At 47.0% G+C, this 22816-nt stretch overlaps 1 protein-coding gene across 1 annotated transcript in view; it reads right to left on the reverse strand.

The window, feature by feature from the left end:
• Positions 1–700: 700 nt before the first annotated feature.
• PSMB7 (proteasome 20S subunit beta 7) overlaps positions 701–22816 on the reverse strand; it is a 58845-nt gene continuing 36729 nt past the window's right edge. Inside the window, exons 7-8 of the mRNA XM_042912749.1 lie at positions 3864–4015; positions 701–937 (exon numbers count right to left, since the gene is read on the reverse strand). Coding sequence (XP_042768683.1) covers positions 826–937; positions 3864–4015 — 264 coding nt within the window. The 3' untranslated portion in view covers positions 701–825. The remainder of the gene's footprint in view (positions 938–3863; positions 4016–22816) is intronic.

The following is a 22816-nucleotide window of genomic DNA, read 5'->3' on the forward strand; positions in this document are numbered from 1 at the left end:
CTCTAGGGGAGAGTCGAAGCCCTATCTTCTGCCTCGCCTCTACCACTGAAGGTTTTTCTGATTCCACACAGGTTTTTTTTTAACACCTACTCTGCTTAAGGCTCTGAGCCTCTACTGTGTCACCCTTGGCAGAATCCGCCTCAGACCCAGATGAACTTGCTTTCTGCATGCCATCTACGTCCAACACTATGAGAGCAACACTGCCTACTCCAGAACGCTCTGGAGGCGTGAGATTTCAACCATTCAGCAGGCCTGAGTGCCTGTGAAATGATGGTATCCTAATCATTACCGACAGCCCCAAAGCGTTCCTCTGACTTCCGTGAAACCGGCCCAAGTGGAGCGCACCCAGTTGTACACGGCCACGGAGAAGCAAACTGTCCACCTAACCTACCTGCATTTTCTGCGTACTTAGAACTGATCGTCTCTACTTTCTTCCTATTTGGCTGCTGAGGTAAAAGGCTGTGCTGCCCTCACCCTAAAAAAACAAAACAAGAAACCCTGGGACCGCCCTGAAGAAAGACAAGTAGCACAAGGGGTGGGGAGAAAGGTCCATCTGACTGCTGCAACGGATGAGGCCTCACCTGCTTTCAGGAGGGTGACGTTGCTCTCACGCCTGCTTGAACGCAGACTGGCACTCAGGCCAGGTCACTGAGCCTTGGTGGCCAAAAAACCACACGACCCCCAGGCCTCAGCCACTCAGTTTGGTTTTCATTTTTTATTGGGTTTCATCAGCACACACTGCCAAATGAATGTCTTACGGGGGAGCCTCCACCGCCCCCCGTCCGGTAGAGCAGTAACCCCGCCACCCCAATCCACGGACACCATTCAGGAAGTGTCCATCGTCTGCACGGTTTCTTCCAGCACCTCGAATTCCAGGCTAGTGACCCTTTCCGTGAGGACTGCGGTGGTCCCTTTCTCACACCTGTACCGGCCAAACCTAACGGGACAGAAACAAAGGCCGAGTTAGGATCTCCTCAAGGGGCCCCACACGGGGCCGGAGTGAGGGACATGCGCTCAGGTAAGGTGGCAAACAGCCCGGACGCAGAGCCTGGCTCTCCTGACTCCCTGCTCTGTAGCCTGGGGGGGATTCATTCAGCCGTCCGGAGGCTCGCTCTCCTCAGTGCTCAAGTGCCACAAAATAGGGACGCCTGGGAGAGATGTGCATTAAAAGCACTCCTGCAGAGCACCTGGCACTTAATGGGCACTCAGATTTCCTTCCCCACCACCTTACCATCCCCAGAAGATGCTGGAAAACACTTGGTCATTCGCCTTCGAGCATCAACCTCCCAAGAGCACCTTTCAGTATCAGCGGGAAGCAGATCTGTTAAGCCGCCATCACCCTTCTCTTGTATAGAAAAAAGGATGACTTAAATGTTATCTTGAACACTTCAAGAACATTTTAAGTATAAAAATGGCCCACAGCCGCACTCTGGGCTTGTCACTGTTGACGACACCCTTGAGCCTCGAGGAGGGTGGCCTGCTGCCTGTGGCGGCGTGGCGGATCACCGCGACGACACTCCCCACACCTCTCTCTGAGTCGACAGCGGTTTCTCTGAGCACAAGCGGTCTGTGAGATCCACATTTGAGCTGCTAATTCTCACACTGGGGCCAGGAATTACAATATCGTCAAACAGTACAAATCCAACTGTTCCTCTGGTCTGTCCCCAGCTGGGACATTATTTCTGTCAATCTGGCATGGACTAACAGAAGGCTGCTAGCTGTGCCATGACCACGTGCTCCTCGAAAATCACCCCCTCGAATGGGCACTTGTGCTCAAACAGGGAGCGGGAAGCGGAAAAAAGTGGGTGACGTCAGAGGAGCCTGAGCAGCAAAGAATGGCTGGCCGCGTTTCTGCCAAACCTTCGGGTCCCAACCACACCCTTCCAAGGAGGGGCCAGCAGCACCTTTTAAAGATGTGCCCCACCCGTCCGTGCCAGTGTGAAGACGTGGCTCCCTCCCCCAGACCGGCCCTTGGCAGCCTGTCCTCTTGGAGCCAGAGCCCCACGTGGCTGCTGCGCCCAACTCCTCCGAAGCACAGCATCTGTGGGAGGCCTGGCCGCGGGCGCCGCCCCGCCACCCTAGTCATGGCGCCCGGTGTCGGCATGCAGAGAGGGCTTCCTTCCCGGAGCAGGGCTGCGGAGGGCTGGGGGCAGAGCCGAGAGGAAGGTGCATGGCCGGGTCTGCACCTGCCCAGGCCTGAGGCTCTGCCCCCGCGCTCTCCCCCGCCGGACTGCCCACTCTGGGAGAGGTTCCCCTACCCCAGGGAGCGCCCCAGCGATCAGCCACTGGCAGAAAAGGTGACGGGAAGATCCCAGAGTACACGCTGTCGTCACGGGGCCTGACGCCACATGGCACCCGCCTCAGGGCCCGAGGAGCGAGCAAGCTCCGTCTAGAGAGCAAGCTGCCCACACCTGCCACGGGCCCAGCACCTTTCACACCACCTCACTGAATCCCTCACAACCAGCCGACGGGATCATTTCGCTTCTGTTCTCGTTCAGTCTCCCTTCCAGAGGAAAGCCAGCGTCTCCAAGAATTAAGATGTGCTACTGCTGAGCACAGGTTCCTTGTCCAACACAAATACTTTTCCGCGGCTCCAACATGGCTTCCGGAATCCTCACCCAGGACACCGTTCAGTCTGGATGGAGTGTAACCACGCCCCCTCCCTGAACTCTTCGCCATGGACTTGTTCAGCTCACGCAGCATCTTGCAAATAATGGGGGAGGCAGTCCATCAGGGAGTCTGGCAAAGCCTGCTCCCCCAGTACAGTGCCAGGTACCCCACAGGTCGTTAGAGATCACCTAATCTAGCTCCATCATTTCAAAGACTGGGACACTGACGCGCCCAAAGTCACACGCCAGGCAACGAGATCTCTCCAACCCCTGAGCGAGAACTTCTTGCTGCTGAGCTGTCCTACCCTCCATGAGCACACGGGAGTTCCCACAATGCCGAGCGCAGTGCTGGTTCTCAATGTTCTACTCTTTCCTTGGAATTACTCCCGATTTGGAATCTGGGTATGAGTAGTGAGCGTTAAAGTAAGCATTCCAGAAGGTGCTTGCCACACTCTGGGCTAGCTGTGGGGCGAAACGGAAGTGGTTGAGTTTATAAATCCTGCCGTGCTGCATTCGCACGGACGTGGCTGGAAGCAGCGGTCAGGAGCCACGTCTTGAGCCACGCAGGGTACAGAAGAGGCCGGGAGCCAGAGGACGGCCGGACGGCCACGGGAGACCGCAAATGAGCAGCTCGTCTGCATGCTCCAGCCACGAGGCTGGAAACCTTCCACTTCTATTCCGCAAATCGTCTAGAACCCTGTCCCCCAGTCCGAGCCCGGGCCGCTCCACCGACACACGGAGCCTGCTCGGCACATGGCCACGGGCTAAAGGACAGGGCTCCCTGGAGGGCAGGAGGCACCAGTCAGCTCCCAAGACTTTCAGAGACTCCTAACGAACGGTTTATAACTGCTTGCGACTCCTGGACCACTCTGAGAAAAGCTATGGGCTGGTTTCCCCAAAAAATGCTTCTCACAGAATTTCATACAGAATTCAGGGGCTTCTTTAAGAGACCAGAGAAAGAACACCAGGCGATTCGAACCTCTCCCCCACAACCCTCCAGGGTAGGGCTCTTTCCTGGGCCCTGCTCTCCCTCTCCCACCAACATTTTCAAATTAAATCACTTTCCTACACCTGACAGCAAATAAAGCAAATAATGACTCACAGGTCTGTTGTGTAAGGCCGGCCCAGGGACACTGGATTTACTTAAACCTAACGTGGCTAACAGTCAAGAAAACCCAGTTGAAATGCCACGGAGAGATTGAGAGTGGCCAAGGAAATTAGGGCCACAGGCAGAATTTCATCTCCTTCACTCACCTAGTCCCCTTCTTGTTGGGCACGGAGTACGGGCGGAGAAAGTCCAGCTTGCTCTTGCTGATGACACAGAGATCAATGTTACTTCCAGACCCCAGGTCATTGAAGATGCCAGCTGCAATGGCTTCACTCACCAGTTTCTTGGCTTCCTCCTCCTGAGAAAGAGAACAGCAGCAATAATGTCCACGGTTGCTCTGAGGGCCTGCTCGGACATCCACAGAGTGCTTTCACAAGCAGGGCACAGAATCACCTGTGAGGCAGACATTTTCCATGCCCGTTTTATAGATGAAGAAGAGATCGCACAGTACCACAACAATGTGCTGAATGTTCCTCGAATGGCAAGTGCTGGAACCAGGTGTTTCAAACCCTTTATGCACGTACCCCTTCTTCAACATGCTGCTTCACATCAGATAATCCCTGCATAACCGAGGACTGTGGGCTGGCAGACAGCAACGGGACATCTAAAACAGGGGTCAGTACACTGTTCTTGTAAAAGGCCAGGAAGTAAATATTTTAGGTTTTGGAGATCTACTGTCTCTGTCGTAACTACTCAACTCAGTCATGGTAGCACAAAACAGTCACCCTCAATATATAAACAAATGTGTGTGGCTGCGTGCCAATAAAACTTTATTAACAATAGGCGGTGGGCCAGATTTAGCACATGGGTTGTAGTTTGCTAACCCCTGGTCAAAAGTGTGCAATAATGGTTGGAACCTGCCTCCAGGTAACATAATGAAGAAGTCAGTATCATGGGGAGGGGGGGTGGTAAGACATACACCAAAACATTATAGTTCTAGAAAAATGGTGGCAAAGCCAAGGGCAGGACCTCTTACCCAAGAAAATCTACTGCCTTCTAATAAAGAGCCTACGAATTCACTGAAGTGACTCATTTCTTTGAATCACTCTCTCTTCTACTCATCTTAGAAGCAAGTCTAAGTCACCAACAGTTACTTAAGTGGATTAATTCATTTCTTACCCGAGAAGGCCTCTCACGCACCAGGTCCTATGCTAGAAGCCAGGGCTGCAGAGATGGATGAGACCCCAAGGTCTCTGCCCTGTAGGGGTTTAGAGTCCAGTGGGGGTATGAGACCTAAGTAACTACAAGGCAAGTGTGATATGGGCTAACAGATAACTGAGAAGGAGCCGTGGGAACACCAGCCGGGTCAGCAAAGCTTCGGGAAGGGCTGAAAGGCCACGTGCCTGGCATGTAGAAAACAAGGCAGTAAAACAGAAGGCAGGTAATGGAGGCAGCACAGTGGGACGTGGAGAACATCAAATACAAGTTCTTCAGGCAAGAAGGACAAAAACGAACCATTCTCCCAAGGAAGGGACTCTAACCTGTGCTGCCCCTTCCTAATCCACCAGCACGTGAGTGCCTAAGCATGCAAGCTGAACTAAAGAGCTCATCTAAATACCACCCTTTGAGAAATATCACTCCCTGCCCCAAAGGCGTCCTGAGATCGCCGAAGGGCAGATTGCTGACTTTCCCTTGCGAAAGGATCTGAGGCACTCAGGGCTCCTGCTCCTCTGCCTGCCCTAGGCCAGGAAGTGGGATTCCAGTGACATGAGCGCCCTCTACAGACTCGGAGGAGGATAGAGAGGGCTCTGCTGGAAGTGGGATCCAAAGCAACCCAGCAGTAGGAGCTGAGGGGTTATTTGGATCTTTACGCCACCAGGTTTTTTCACTTCCCGAGTGGCACCCATGTGGGACCAACGGAGCTGGTTTATCTCTTGTGCATTTACAGCCCCGTGAGAATCCGTTCACAGAGGATCCTCTAACCAGGAATTCTCTCCTGGGGCTCCCAACGGGCCAAAAGCCAGTGAAAGTGCTGGCAAAGCAAGCATCTTAGGGAGGTGGCTGCTGCTACCAAACAGACAGCAAAAACCAACCAGTAACTTAACACACTTGCTCGTTAAGCCTCATTCCAACTTGTTTCTCTTACTAAATGGCTAGAGTTGCACATGTGCGCATGCGCGTATGTGTAGGGCACCTTCCTTATTCCCCTGCTCCTGACCAACCCTCTCCTCTTCCTTTCTCTTCTCTGTTGTTTGAGGATTTCCTTTGCTCTGTCATCACGGCTTTTCTCATCACTGCTGCCGGTGCCTCGAGCCAGCCAACAGCACCCGGTGGGTGTCACAAACCCTACTGGCAGCACTCAGGACTGAGTGCAGATTTTGGGGACGGGGATGGGGGAAGACTCCGAGGAAACGGAGATCTACCCATGATATCAGGCATGCATATCTAATGTCCATGAATTAAACTGGGCACACAGATACCAGAATGCGACAGTGCAGAGATCCCAGGTGCATCTGCCTCTATTTTGCAAATATTCTGTAATGTAAATAGATGAACTTAAATAACTTAAAAATGTGCAAAATGTACTATGTATAGCTTGATTTATTGATAAATTATCGTACGTGCTATTGTTTAAGTATAAAAGGCTTTTAAAAATTGAGAAAATATGCCTTTTAAATTCTTCTCCTCCCCACCAATTCTAGAGAAGATAATTCCTTAAGGAAGAAAAATCTCACAAGCCTGCAATCTTATTTCCAGTCCCACCCCCATCTCATGTACACAGGATTGAAGCTGCCATGAAATGGAATGAACCTTACATTTTATTGAGCACCAACTACAACGTGTCAAGTACTGAGTCAGGCATACTGCCAAATCATCGTTTTTACCTCCGCCCTTCACCCTCTTCTGAAGTTAGTACTGAAAAGAAACTATAGCTGAGAGGGTAAATGGCCTGCCCACGGTCACCAAGCTAGTAACCAGTAAAACAGGTCCACTGGACTTCAGAGCCAGAATGCCACAGCACCACACCAGCTCACAAGTAACCTGCTCAGCTGGGGGCTGGGGACTGCGTGGTGACTTAGGGACAGTGGACAGCAGTTCCCTGACTCGGGGTATGTCACTCCTCAATCACCTAGGATCTTTGGAAGCCGGGGATGTTCAAGAGAAGGATGGTGGCTGCCAACTAATCTCTGGGCCAACCAGCAGTTCCTCCAGTGGTCATTTCCACAACCGGTGGGGGAGCACTGTTTCCCTTGCCCACAGACCACGCCTTACACATTTCTATACTGTAATAATATGGTAGAGATCAGTACTAACAAGCCATGTCTTATTTCCCATATTCCCCACCCCCACCAAAACCTGTCAAAAGGCGAATAGGGTGAAAATTACCAAGGACTTGTTGTCTACCCGTTACTTGCACAGTTAATGTCTTCAACAAATATTTAAAAGACACCTACTATGTTCCAGGAAATGCTTTGTATGTCGAAGACTGTCTTTTACCACTGTATTTCCACACTCAGAATTCTAGACACATATGCAAATATGCTACTGGGCATATTCATACTGTGTTTTCTTTATAGTGGAGTTTCACAATTAAACAACTCTTGTCTTTAACAAGTTCTACCAAATATTTAAGAATACCATCGAGAAGAACCACAAACTAAAAGCAAGAGCTGGGGAAAACACCACATTTTTATCCATCTCTGGCCCACAATAAATGCAGGAAGCACCGTTTCTTCCTCTAGGATTCATTCTTCATAGAGAAATTGCACCTCCCTTTTCTGGAAGCCGTGGGGTAACCGGAGTTCTGAGGAGCATCTGCCCAGGGACAGCTGCTACAGAGGGGCTCTGACGAGGACCCTGCGGAGCCCGTGACCCCAGCTGGTCAGGCCCAGGTGCCATGCTCTTTCCCGCTGCCAGGCCGGCGTCCTCCCCCAGCCAGCTGCTCATGGATTTACGTTGCTAGTCACAGGGGAACTTGGATTCAGTGTGCACACCAACCAGTAGGACTCATCCTGGCTTCCGGAAAAATGGCCCTCTGGCCCAATGGCTGCTTCCTTTTACTTTGAGACCCTCAGCCAAAACACACCACCTGGTGATTAAAAGTTAACCCGGCAGAGGTGGAGGCAGAAAGACTGGGTCTGAACCCCGTTTCGTACTTACTGCTATGCAAACATAGACAAGTCACGTCACCTCTCTGAGTTTACTCTCCCCTCCCTGTAGTACGGTGATGACAAATTAGGATTTACCACAGGACTTCTGCAAGAATTAGAAATAAGGTATAGAAAGCACCTATTATAGTGTCTGGCATATAGCTGTTGCTTAATAAAAGGTAACTTATTTAATGAAGCAAGCCAGAGGGCTCCTGGAAGCACAGAGACCGTTCATCTCTAAGCAGCAACCGCCTGGACCAGACCCCAGGCCAGGAGAAGGAGGTCCAAACAAACCTGCTGACGAATCTGCACCCGGTTCTGTGAAGTTCCTGTAATAATTAATCCAAGCAAAAAGCACACTCCCTAAAAGTTCAGAGAATATAAAAGGAGCACTTCCTGCTTTATGGCTACAAAGACCAAACTAACTGGGAATATCAGTCCCCCGGGCCACCCCGGCTTCTTAAATGAGATTACAATAAGAGTGATGTACTGTACTACAAGTCAGCTGTGACAAGCAGCACTTTATAGAGCTATCTGTTTGTCTCCATCACTGCATCGCGCAATGTGTCCCTCGACTCCAATGTGCAGCTCCATTTACCGCTACATGACAAATGGGCAGCACTTGTAAAAGGCACAAAGAGGTCCGCGTCGGCCATGTAATGGTCACCACAGCTGTACCCGAGTGCTTGAGGGGACAAAACAGACCCCCAAGTTCATTAAACTGACCAGTAATGGATCTTTCAAAAAGTGCCTTAGGAATCGTACAGAAAAGGCTAAAATAAATAACTCAGCATGGAAGGCTAATCTGAAATGGTGTTTGATAAATTATTTATAACACAGGCGATTGTCTGCATTTAATATTGGAGCTACTGGTAGCATCTTTAAAAGATGATTTATGTGTTGTAATGCCATTAAACTTTATATTGGCCCACTGCTAGCTATAAAGTCTGCTGAGATTTAGAGAATGAGTTTTAAACTGTCACTGCAACATCATAGGAGATGGAGACTGTATTAAATCTTTACTTTAAACCTGTTATCTAGAGAGTTGCATTTTGTAGACACTCACAAACTGATAGATTACCTCGGCATCCACTATGGTGCAGGTCCAAAATAGTACTGCAAAGAAACTTTTCCACATTATCCTTGCCTACGGCTACAATCGAATTTCTCTTCTCACTTAAGTGATTTTTAGATTGGGAATGTCGCCGGAGGAAAATGCAGGTGCCCCAGCCAATGGGCACCCTGGACAGTTCAGCATCAAATTACTACCCTTTAAATAAACCCTCTACGTTCTACCATTCAGTTACGCGTGCTGAGCAGCGTTTTACATGCATTAGGGGCGGGCGAAACATTAAATGTGCATCTGATGGAAACCCTGGCACACTACTTTTAGATACGGCTTTGGAGTGTGAGAGTACCTGTGATGGCAAGCCATCCGAAACAGCTGACTTGACCTAGAACTTTTTTAAGAATTGAGAAAGAAATGCAATGAGTTATTTGCTGGGAAACTTGGCCCGTTTGTGTGGCTGAGGCACTGAATGAAAAAGGAAGAAACACTCAGCCTTCTTCACGAAGAACAGGGCTGCCCTGGCTCTCCTGGCTTTGGGGTACCGCAGGTGCCTCCCTTTGCCCTCCACCCCACCGTCCCACGGGAGTCAGGGGACAGTGGCTGTCCTACCTCTGCTCCGGGGAGAGCTGTGGATGGCGACACAGCTGAACTCTCTCACAGCTTCCATCACTTTTCCTGTTTGCTAGGAAATCTGCAAGGACCATTTAGTTCATGACAGTTTGCTCCTTTACTTAAAACTAAGAATTTTAGCCAAAGAGAACTGAAGCAGTCCAAATTCATCTTGGGAAACCTGCATTATCTTTTGTCACTTCGATTTTCTCGAAACGGCAAGAACTGCTATTGCTCCGATGATCCGCAGCCGAAAAGATTACAAGTCCAGATGTGTGGTGAGAGCCTGGGTTCAAACGAAAGGACCAAAATCACCCCGTCTCCATCCCCGGATCCCAGGCTGCTAGCACGGGGCTTGGTGCAGATGTCGACGAATGAAAACATGAAACACCAACTTCAAATGCATTCGTGGCTTTGCCAAACTCAGAGATGAAATGAGTTATGAGACAGATTAGACCAAAAGGGATAGTTCCAGAAGTGCACCAGTCCCAACTGGGGACCAGGGAACAAGAGCACTCAAAGACCCTTAAACACGTGAGAGAGGAAGAGGTTTAAACATAACGTTCCACAGTGGCCTGTGGACACGCCGAGGTTCTGCCTATGCCACTGATGCGGCCTGAAGGAGTCATTTGTGGCTGATGGCTGAATAAAATTCAAAGAGCTCAAAAAAGTGTTTAAAACAGTCCCCCCCCCCCCACAAGCAGAATGCTTCCCGCACTGTGTAACAGGTGACGTACCCCACGTGTAGCCACATATTTTACGGTGGAAAAGGTTAATTTTTTTTCAGACTGGGCTATGTGACAAAAGCAAAGGTGTCCAAGTTTTGGTTGTGGCTCGAGCTGTTGGGGTCCACGGGGCCCGGCCCGCCAGTGTGATCCTGCGGGTTGTCAGGCATAACTGAGGTGCAGCTGGTGGGGAGCGAGGCAGTGACTGTGTCTTTAAGGTCTACAGGGTGCTGCCACTTCTTTCCCCCACAGCTGTTTGGGCACCCAGGACCCGGGTGATGCAAACAGGGAAGGACCAACCTGCGGGGAGTGCAGGAGTGATTTCAGAGGTTTTCAGCAGGGATGGGAAGGGGTGTTCACATTCAAGGAACTACCAACAAGGCCACTGCCAAGCTGGCCTGTCCCAGATCACCGAAGGATGCAAGAGCCTGATCGCAACTCAGGGCCAGGAGAAGAGAGGTCTGAGGCCGCAGAGCCAAAATGGGCCAGAAGCTGCCACTATGGAAAGAGAAAAGCCAGGACAGCTGGGTCACTGACGGACACGGCACTGAACTCTGGGAGCCACGGGGTGCCTGTTGGAAGAACAGAGTTAATGCCTCTGTCCAGGGGCTGTTGGGAGGAATAAAGGGACAGAAACGTCCCCGACGCACAGACTTTATAAACAGAATTATTAGCAGGTTCTAGGGTAGAAGGAGAGGCCAGGGTGTGAGAAAACAGGGGAACCCACCACGTCCCTGGGTCTGAGCCAAACGTTTACGTTACTTAGTTAATCCTCCTCATCGTCGCCTGAGAGCAGAGGAAACTGAGGCTCCAGAAAGGCTGGCTGACGCACTCATGGCACAGGGCCGTGTCTGACTGGGAGTCAGGGATGGGTGCCAGGTCAGTGCCTTGCATCACCAAAGCCTAGGTGCTCCTATCCCGCCACAGGAAAATCAGTGGGGAGCAAGAGGTCTTGCTGGATTCTGAGACTGTGAATGGAAGGAAAAACACCTAAGCTTCCAGAGGGAAAAGGACCAAGAGAGACAGGAACATATTGCTTTCTGCAAGAAGAAGAAATCAGCGTTCACAGCATATGTGTATACAAATATATATTTCCAAGGCTGCAGTGAATCAAATATAATCAGAGAAAAAAACAAGACTGGATTTAAAGAAAGAGTAAGAAATACGCTCAACAATCCTCCAAATGAAAACCAAGTTGCCCCAGGTAGTAATAAGATCTTCATAATATTTCTCTCTCTCCAGCGGTCAGTGATAACTCTGCCAATAAATTCCTGCAGATGAAAACAGAGGGGGGAAAAATGAAGTGAATGTGTTCCTTGGGTCACAACAAAGATTAAAAAACAAGAGCCACACTCACATTGAGCCTTTCCCACCTCCAAAGTCTGGAGGACAGAAAGCACTGCAGAGTGCACGGCACATGTGGGAAGGTTATTACGGGGCCCGTGTTATAGCCCAATCCTGCTTCTAGAGTCTCACAAGGATTATGAAGGACTAGAAGGAGATCCATCGTAATACAGAGCACCTTTGTCTGAGGAAGTTTAAAGATGACCACGTACGAAGCAAATTTCAAATGATGCAAAACCTCTGAACGAAATGTACGGGTCAGCTTGGTTCAGCAAACATTTACTAACGCTGACACTCCTATGCTCCGCAGACACTGTGCTAAACACTGGAAATAAGGTCTGAGCAAAGACCTTGCCCAAAGTGTAGAGTTGAGAAGGGAAACAAGAAGATAATCTCACTACAGGCCTGGGTGGCTCAGTCGGTTAAGCGTCCAACTTCTACTCAGGTCATGATCTCGCAGTTAGTGAGTTTGGGCTCCGTGCTGGGCTCTGTGCTGACGGCTCAGAGCCTGGAGCCTGCTTCGGATTCTGTGTGTGTGTGCGTGTCTCTCTCTGCCCCTCCCCCACTCACACTCTGTCTCTGTCTCAAAAATGCATAAACATTAAAAAATTTTTATAAAAGAAGATAAGCTCACTACAATGTGGTAAAGAAGTCTTAAGAGGCAGGCCTGATGGGAGAACTATAGGTACAGAGGTATCATGGGGCTCAGGTGATGAAGACTGGGCTGAGTCTTGACATACAAGTAAATGATAGCCAAGCCAAGGGGCAGAAGTGATGGAAGGAGTAAAACCAGGACAGTGGGGAGGAGGAGAAAGGTGTGGTCAGGTAGGCAGTGCAGTGTGGCTGAATGCCAGAGAACCTCACGGGTCCTGCACGTGAGGCGGTGAGAGGAAGTGGAGAATTTTAAGCCGGCAAACGATGTAGTTAGGTTTGAGCTTTACGAAACCGCAACCCAGAAGCAGGAGGGGAGGAGAGGCCAAAGCAGGCGAAAGTGGAGCAGGTGATCACAGCGTTCTCAGTGAGATGGCGGTGGGCAGGCAGGGGCAGGGAGAAGGACCATCAACAGCACCGGGAGGCCGGCATGGCGAGGAGGAAACGGTGGTCAGGTGGGAGTGCAGGAGACGGGAAGTGGAGGGTGCCGCCCGGACTTCCAGCATCAGTCACGGGCACTGACCCAGCTCTCAACAAACTCGGCCACCACAGAAAGGCCTTTTATAACTTCCTGGCAGCCGTTTTTCTGGTAGGTTGATGGGAGGCAATGATTAACTTAAATTATATATTCTAGGCACCAGTAAGCTCCTGCGGTAGGCACCCCTAACAGGTGTCACCAAAAACAGACAAGATAATGGTAGAGCCAGTAAAAGCTATTGTTCTGGAAAAAAACCAAAACATTTGCCAACTTTTAGATGCCACTTCATTGGTGGCAGGGGCTCTCCAAGTATGCTTGTCTGGCGTCTGGAGCGTGGCAGAAAAAGTATGGGGGTTCGTCAACTGTGGGGGCAAGAGCCAAAAGAATGTGAAGTTCTAAGGGAAAATCGTGGTCATGAGGTTTTGGCCGTGTGCAAAGTAAAGTTATAAGGAAGTAAAAGTGAACAGACCTAAGTAAAGCAGACAGCAGATGGGGGGAGTTATGGGGCAAGAGGTGGGTGGAGATCGTGCGGAGCTACCAACTCAGACGCTCCTCCGTGAGGCTCCCGGCTGATCACCTTTTCCTGGGATCCCAGGCACACACGGCCTTCAGATACCCTCTCAGTTACTTAAGGTTGTTCGGAGGGAGGGAGGAGCCGCGGCAAAGAATTTAAGAAAATGAAGACCCAGGAGATCCTGTTACTTATGAACTATGTGACCCTGGTGGTAAAGTCAACATTTTTAAGTCCCAATTTCCTCATCTGCAAAAGAGGCCTAAAACCATCTGGCACCGGGGTGGTCATAAGGATTAAACCAACGTACTCTATGCATAGGAGAAACTGCTAGCACAGTGCCTGATACGCAGGAAATCCATGATAGATGCTAACCTGATCTAATTCTCCCCCTTTCTCTAATGTTCACAAACACCGTTACCAAAAGCCTAACTCGTGCAGAACTACTGATGCAACGGGCAACGGATCGTAACTCAGTACTCTGCTTTTTCAACCCCCAGTTCGGAGCAAATCAATTATGAGTAACCATTATACTAAAACTGAAATTCAAAATGATGCCATAAAACCCTGTGTTCACATGAACACCTTCCATACAGAATTTATTGCCATGTCAATAAGAACTGTACTAAGTAGCACATTTTCACTTATTGTATTTCATTAGAAATTATATCCTAAAAGAAAACAGTAAAAGAACTTACATTACTGTGTGCAGGCACCGTGCCAAGTGCATTCTTCCACTTACTATTCCGAATAACCCTTTAAGGTAGAAACAATCCTTACGTCCAATTTACAAATCCAGGAAACAAAGGCTCAGACCGGGAAAAGGACTAACCCAAAGGCACATGGCCAACAACAGAAGGTCTGAGATTCTACACAGGTTTGTCGGACTCACAAGCCCGTGTTTTTTTTTTCACTCAAGACGAGAACCTCAGAACGACTGGTCTCCAAAATCAATAATGATGCTCGCCTGATCCTTAGGTGTAACCGATGACCGCTCACGGGTTCACCTTTTTAAAATAGTTCACCTCTAAAATTCTTCAAAGCTGCAAGCTTACATAATGCCACTCAATCATTCCAGCAATTCATCGTGCTTGTTAACAACCGGTAAAACTAAGAACATCCTGATGAATTTCTCTAATACAGAATGTACACTCCTCAAACTCCAGAACAACAGCCTATCGATTCACCACATCAGTACTACATTCAAAGGTTTTCCTTTCCCCACATGGATAAAACCTCTCAGCAAACAGACTGAGTCAAATTGTTTTCCAACCACCCAGTATATCAAAAAAAGATACCATTTAACTTCATTTTCCCATCAGGCCACGGGTTGATTATAAATCTTAACCAAAACTGATCAAGAAAGGCAAGTGCAGTTTCATTTTCTTTTGACATTTCAGGGCAAGTAGTAGTCAGAGGATAAGAGAACAAACTTTTGTTAAGCTGAGTGCAATTTACAAACAGGGTCCTCCTCCTAAGAGTACCCTCAAGTACTGACTTAAGCCCATTTCACGCCTGGATTTTGGATTTCATACACTGGGGCTCCAGGGGTTACACAAGAGGCAAAAATCAATCTTCGCGCCCAGACATCTTCAAAGCCCAGGCACGCACTTTCCATCGTGCCTCGTTTTTGCTCCTCTGTCACCCCTACTCAATTTACCTCAGTTAAAAGAAATCACTGTACTTGTCAGGAATCAAAGTCGTGAGTCCTTAAATCTTTTCAATATTCTGGTATCACCGCAGTTCCAAGTTTAGAAAAACCATATTCCAACGTTATGACAGGGTGACGACGACTCCAAGCGCGACTCTGCTCTACACGCTGTCCGCCGCAAACAGTTTCCAAAATCTGTACTACCGGGTAGAATTTTAAAATATCAATTTAGCACAACTTCATACCATTTTCTTATTTTTGTTTCCACACAGTTTCAGGGTTAGGGGAGAGCAGTATAAATTACCTCACAGAAACCCACAAGTAACATTACCCGTTAAGGTTAAAACTTTAACTACCTTCCTGAGGTATGCTGCTGGGGTCTCATTACGGCAGGTAATCTCACATTCCACCATGCACAACACACTAAGTACCAGCATCTCCCAATTACACTGCCACGTAAATCTCAAAGGACATTTGAAAAGTCTACGCAGCTCCTGCACCCACTGCCGAAGCACAACCACCTCTAATGGAACGTGGCAGCTTTCTACACTAAATATTCACACGCAGGGACAGGGATGCTAGGCTCGGCCTTATCCCACACTGAAGAGCGGATGCTAATTAAAAGGCCACACTGACTCAGGAAATGACCGCCCAGACAACTCTGGACACCGTCTGGAGTTTCGTTTTCCTATTTCCAAATATCTTCAGCTGTCCAAACTTCCGGGGTTACACAACTGAGAAAAAGTTACAGCAGGAACCTCTCCCTACCCTGCACCTTTGTACGTGACATGATGCCCCTTGGCTGGATGGTCTCTCCTTTTCTGCAGGCTCCCTGTCCCACCTCTTCCTCAAACCCCAGGATGAAAAAACTGAAGCGAGGAGTCACATGTGCTTTGAGGTCATCTTAAAGTACCGAGACAGATCCCACCAATTCCCCTCCTGTGTTACCTCTGTGCCCCCCTTAGATGTTGCATTCTTGTGCTTTTCATGCCCTACTTTCAGTAGTGGCTCGTAGGCCTGTCCGCCCCACTAAGTTATAAATGTCACTAAGGAAGGCACCATGGCTCATACCCAGGCACAGAGCTTGGCACCCAAAGATCAAAATACGATTTAGGTGAACGGAACATAAGGCCACCCTTCGCATCTCTGAATGAGGCCCGCATCTCAATACTTTCCAAGGGTTCTCCTGGTGACTCAATGGGGATATAAAAGAGGTCCTTCTGATGACATAGGTACCCAGAAACTTCTCGTTTCTTCCCGCACTACCCTTCCGCCTTTGCCAATTTTGGTGTTTTTGAGAAAGCACCATTTTTTAAAGCCTTCATAACAACAGAAGGTATCCAGGGTATATTCGTTCTGACCATAATCATCTGGCTATTTTTGGAACAGTTTTTACTTCAGCTAGCAAAACCTAGACTAGGCTGTGATGCAAAAAAACAAAACAAACAAAAAACCTGTCATAACTGTAGTAATGGCTTTGAGATATCTCATCTAAGCCAACTTTACTCTCACGCCTCTTAAAAATTGCTAATCTCTTCAAATATTGGCAGTTCCATTTATTCAGATCTTCCGATACATAATATTTGCTGATTTTCCCCCTTGAGTTGATACAGATATATGAAGAGTGTGAAACAAAACTTCTGTGCCCATGCAAATTACAGGGGCATTATTAAATTCCCATCCATTCTAGATCAGAAGGTAAAACCAGGACAGCAGCCCATGAAAACCTCCCAGCCCATGAAAGGTGACAGATCAACTGTTCAAGTTCCCCTACTCTTGTGCACAGTGGTCCCATTTAACATTTAAGTATCTGGGGCACCTGGGTGGCTCAGCTGCTCGAGCATGTGACTCCAGCTCAGGTCGTGATCTCACACTTTGTGAGTTTGAGCCCCGCATCAGGCTCTGTACTAACAGCTCAGAGCCTGCAGCCTGCTTAGGATTCTGTGTCTCCCTCTCTCTCCACCCCTCCCCCTCTCGCATGCTGTCTCTCAAAAATAAATAAACATTAAAAAAAATTTAAAAAACATTTCAATATCTTGTGTAAGTTTATCATCTTTGTTTTATGTTCATTTACATGTATAACGTAAATGTACACAGGTACCATATTTAAATATTTAGCCCCAAATGTTCTTTTACAGTTCATTTTTCCACAGAGCTATTTCATTTAAAAAAAAAAAAAAAAAAAGATGAAACTTTCCTAAAATTCTTAATCACACTGAGTGTATATGAGCGAATGTGTAATGTTTGGCTGCTTTGCACACCCACAAGCCCACCACCTCTCCCCCTGTCTGATATCACACACCACACAAGTATAATAAACCATGTTAATATTTCATACCACTGTGAAATATGCTGGAGTATCAATTCAACATCTGCTGTCTTTAGGGTCCGGGAGTCCCGCAGAGACACTTTCAATTTGTAATTGAGTTCTATGCTGAATTAATCAGCAGTTTATCTTTTTTACTAAAATAACGTCTTCACCACTAACCCAGATTTACATTAACAATTTATGCCAAATTACCTGCCAAGGCAAAACTTATAAGATTCTAAGCTACCATCCAATAACACTCAGTCCTATATTTCATTTCTTATATTCCTCTAACTTATATACAAGAAAAGTGGAAATCCATTGTTTAAGAGCCACGAGCCTCTAACCACAGACAGCCTCTTGGATTCCTGACACACAGCCTTACTTGACAGTGAAATTCAGGGGAGTTTCCCCCTCTTCTCCTGAAAGCCACTGTTCAGTAAGTAGCTACGATTCAAAATTTTTATAAAATAAGAGTTCCAGGATGGAAAGAAATCAGTGAATAATAAAAATAATAAAAGAGTTTATTTCTTTTTCCAAGGAGCTATGGCAGTCCAGTCTTGGCTTGAGTAACAGAAAAAGACAACCCAGATAAAGGGGACATTTTTAGTGTCTTAAATTATGTCCCTGAGACCCAAGTTAGCAAAGACCATTTAATTTGGTAAGAGACGGATAAAGAAGTTCATGTTTTCTCTTTGATAACATGATCCAGAATACTGTGTTAACAATAATAACTTCCTATTAATTCTACCCATGCAATTGAAAGTCACCAAACATTTATTTCTATTCAACATTAGAAACTAGCTCTTGCCTCTCTCTGATTGAAGAGTTGCTGGTCACAAAGAAGTTACATTTTGCCTGCTGGATCTTTGCCACAGGTGCAGCAAGCAATATACTCTGAAATATTTCTCCTGTATGGAATATTTCCCCCTGCCTTTCTCAGTTACAGGAAATATGTAAAGTGAAAACATTTCAAATGGGAACACCTGCTCCAAAGAAATGCATCATAAATAATTACCTATATACCACAGAGTAAAATAATCCCTCCTTTTCAATCTACTTTGCCCATAGCTGTATAAGAACGTTCCACCATCATACAGAACAGCCTCCTGCAATCCTACCTCTGGATCGCAGCACCACGATGAGACATTACATCGTGTAATGTCTCGCATTCAGCTGGTGCCCAATAAGTACCTGCTGATTGATTACATATTGACTTTACAAGAAAACGAAATTCAGTGTACATAAGCACAGTGGGAAAAATTTTTGCACAGAAATGTTTTTGGCAGAAAACCAACAAAGAATTCTCCAAGCCAGTGACTGTGGCAGTGTGGCACCTGCAGTACTCTCCACACGGCCTCAAAGATCTGGAGATAGATGACTTCGCATTTTACACAGGATCACTTCCCGAAGATCTGCGGACTACTGAAGCCCAGAGGCCTGGCCCCCAGAGGAGCCCATTCCCAGCACGCCGGAGATTTTGGTAAGCTACACCTTTCTTTCTGGGCCTCCTCCCATCCGATCCCCTTTTATTTCCTGAAACTAAGTGGGAAAAATTAAGACACCCTTTCTAAAATTTCCTTTGCCCCTTCCCTGAAATATTCCACTCTGAACTTCAACTTGTATCACAGACAGAAGAAAAACAGTCACGGTGGACATGATGGCCAGCCACCACCATTAACTGAGGGTCTGAAGACAGAGAGGCGAGGAGGACAAACAGACTCAGCCAGATGAATGGACACTGAAGTGGCCATTCCTAAGTCAAGGGAGACTAAAGAATCCCACAGAATCAGGGGGAGAGAAGCATTTACTTGTGAAATCCCAAACTCTGTACCATAGGGAGCAAAGTCCTGCTCTTGCATCATCAGGAGTGAGACCAAACTTCCATCTGCCTTATAAAACATCACAAAAGGAAAAGATCCAAGGGAGTAACCTTAACTCAAGAAGTCCCTTTCTGCCTCTGCAAATTAGATTCACTAGTGTGCTCCAACTTAAGAGAACATACTCACTTTGTAAACGGGGGACAACTCAACATATCCGATCTGGTAAGAAGCTTTAACGACCATCAGTAGGGTCTCCTTATCATCTAAAGGTTTAATAGTGATTCTCCTAATCACCCATGGAATCATAACGCCAACTTCACTATCTGTTTATTTCTAAAATTAACTGTTTAACTCCACTGGAAGTCGCTACTTAAGAATTCTACACAGGGCCCTGGGGATTATATTTTTGGGTTCTGACATCTCTAAAAAAAAAAAAAACCTAATGCTTTACATTAAATACAACCAGAGACAAAATTATTAAGGAACATTAATACATTTTTTATTCAACAATAAAGACACAACTAATGCACATCCAGTGACCCAGCCCACTTTGGAAACCAGTCTGATGGTTCCTCAAAAGGTTAAACGTAGAGTTACCATACAACCCGGCAATCCCACTCCACGGTATGTATACCCAAGAGAAATGACAGTATATGCCCCACACAAAAACTTGTACACAAACATTCATAGCATCATTATTCATAATAGCCTAAAAGTAAAATCAATCCACATGTCCATCAACGAATGGATGGGTAAATAAAATGTGGTTATGTCCACACAATGGAATAGTATTAAACCATAAAAAGGAATGAAGTACCAATACATGCTACAACATGGATGCAATACGAAAACATTGGAAGTTACAGGAGCCAGTCACAAAAGACCACATGTTGTATAATTCCTATTATACAAAATGTCCAGAAAATGCAAGCCTATAGAGACAAAAGGTAGATTAGTTATTGCCCAGGGCTGGGGAGGTTGAGGGTAAATGAGGAGTGACTACTAATGATGATGGGATTTCTTCTGCGGGTGATGGAGATGTTCCCAAAGCGACTGTGGTGATAGCTGTGCAACTCTGTGAACAGCCTAAAAATCACGGAACTGTACACTTACAGTAGCTGAGCTGTGCAGATGTAAATTATATCTTGAACAAGCTACTATTTAAAAAAAGGCCTGCAACATTTTTATCTCATTTACTTATTTCAGAGAGAGTGAGAGCATGAGTGGGGGAGAGGGGCAGAGGGACAAAGAGAGAGAATCTCATGCAGGCTCCAATCTCAGCACAGAGCCCGATGCAGGGCCCGATCCCACCACCCTGGGGTCATGACCTGAGCTGAAATCAAGAATTGGACGTTCAACCGACTGAGCCACCCAGGCACCCCGGCATCCAACATTTTTAGACTACAGGACCTAATAAAGAAGAGTCAAAACATCCTGTGACACATCACAAGTCAAAGAACTCACATTCTAATAGTATTTTTTTCAAAGCTAGAGATCACAGTAAACAAAAACGTCAGCACAGATCCTTAAAAGCATTTAATATGAAAGAATTTAGGCTCTAACTATATATATTTTTCCCAGACATACATAAGACCCCTAAACAGATGTAGCAACCAGACAAACGTAAAATCTGGAAAAGTGCGTCAAGTTCAGCTCATTAAGCTGACACCCATTAAAGTGTAACAAGAAAAACAGTCTTAAACCCCATCAATATCAATACAGGACAGAAAAACCATTGTTTATGAGAGCTAGCGAAGGTCAGTTTTTTTTTTTTTTTAATTTTGCATTTACTTAAAACTCTGTTTGATGCCAACAGGGTTCAAGTCGCACAGGAAGGTGCTTCGGCTAAACACTGATCGTCTTCCTTGATCTCCATTGTCTGCTGTGTGGGTTCCGCCAGCAACCCTCCCAGCGAGTGGTCACCTACCCATGGAGTCATTAAACCTCTGAATGTCAGCTGGCGGGATTAGCCAGCAGCTTCCACACCTGAGCCCCCGTGGCAGGGACAGAGGCATTTGGATCAAGATCACTAATGAATACAGAATTCATATGCCGCTTGTCAGGGCTCCTGAGCTCAGAGTCGCACAGATGCAACCGAAATAAGACGGAGGACAGAACAATTGTTGACGAAGATTAAAAAGTTTTGGCAGTTGGGAAAAAAAAGAGCACCTCATTATTCAAATATGATAGTCTTGCTTATTTTTTTTTTATTTTTGTTCAAGTTATTCATGATTTGCCTCAAATGGACAAATGCCATTCACCAATATTTAAGGACTTCTTGGTCTCATTACTAAATCTGAAGAGGCTTATGCCAGCTAAACGCTACCTATATAGAGAAAACAGCTCCCTTGTAAATATCTGAAAACTCGCGGGGGAAGAAAGCCAGTCACGGGGTATTTGGGGTGAAGAAGGGTTAAAAGATGAAAAAGTCCGATGAATTCAAAGAGGAAAAAAAAACATATTTTTCACAGCCAAGTGACTTTTTTTTATAGATCCCAATATCTCTGGATTTCTAAACTTCCTTGCGTCTTTCTGTTCCTGGGCTCCTTCCAATCGCTGAGCTCACCGAAGAGGTTTACGCACCTCCACTGACATTTGTTTGGCTTCCTGCCGTCTTCACAAGACCTCATCAGAGAAAAGGAACAGCCCGAGCAGCCCAGACCTCTGCTCACCTGGAATAAGATGTCTTCCCCACTCTGTTGTCAGAGAATCTCAAGCCTAGCAAAGAGGCAGAATGGCACAGTGACGGATCGCGCCGGAGGGCTCTAAAGCCAGACCGACAGACCGACCGGGATTCAAATGGTGACTCCACCGCTGACTAGCTGTGTGACCCGGGGCAAGGTATCTGACCTCCCCACATCCTCATGTTCCGCTCCACAAAACAGCGCTAACAAAGTACAGGCCCCGCACAGTTACTGAAAAGTAAAGGAGAGAATGCCGAGGAAGCGGTTAGAAAAGTCTGGCACGGTGTGCCAACACTCAACGAGCATCGGCTACCGTGATTACTGGATCTTCATCACCTCCTCCCCCGTCACCGCAGAAAGGCAAATCCTTCCACAGCCCGTGGTATGGGTTGAGCAGGCTTCTTCTACTGTCATTATGACCTCCCCACAAGTCTGTCTCGGATTTTAAGCTTCTAGATGGGAAAGACAAATCGCCTCTATATTCTGCTATAATCTCCAAGCCTGATGCAAGTACAAATAATTGTATCTAGTCGTTGCTATGTGAGGTTTGTATCCTACCACTGAGTAACTGTAAGACAGAAGCAGCTGCCATCTTTTAGAGCCAATTTTGTGTGAGCCACCATATAAGGTGTTTTACAGACCACATCTAATCCTGACAGCGACCTCGAGGCAGGTCTCTGGATCCCCATCTTCTAGATGAACAGTCTCGGGCCGTGGCGTACTCAAGAGTCATGCCCTGAGGACAGTGGAGACAGGCTCACAGCCCAATCCTCTAGCTCCCAAGCAACGCTGCCCCTTTCCACCTGACCACACCGAACCCATCCTCCATGTGTTCCTTGGGGACCCGTCTATGTGCCAAACTGAAGAAATTCCTCTTTTTAACCAAAATAATGCAGCTCACTTCCACCACTGTCCATCTGCAAAGGACAAACGAATCTGTAACTTCAGTATCTTTCTACTACCAGACTTAAAAAAGAAAAAAAACCCAACTATAGTTACTTCCAAGATTTGCTGTCAGGACACCATATTGGTATGAACTCTTTCATTATTTAAAGTGGATCTATAGCTGCCTGCAATGACAGATTAATTCTGTTTCTTCGGTAGCTAGGTGTTTGGCATCACGTCTGTGAGGTAACCACAAGCCTTTAGGGCGAT

This window comes from Panthera leo, chromosome D4 (genome assembly GCF_018350215.1).
Source record: "Panthera leo isolate Ple1 chromosome D4, P.leo_Ple1_pat1.1, whole genome shotgun sequence".
Lineage (NCBI taxonomy): Eukaryota > Metazoa > Chordata > Mammalia > Carnivora > Felidae > Panthera > Panthera leo.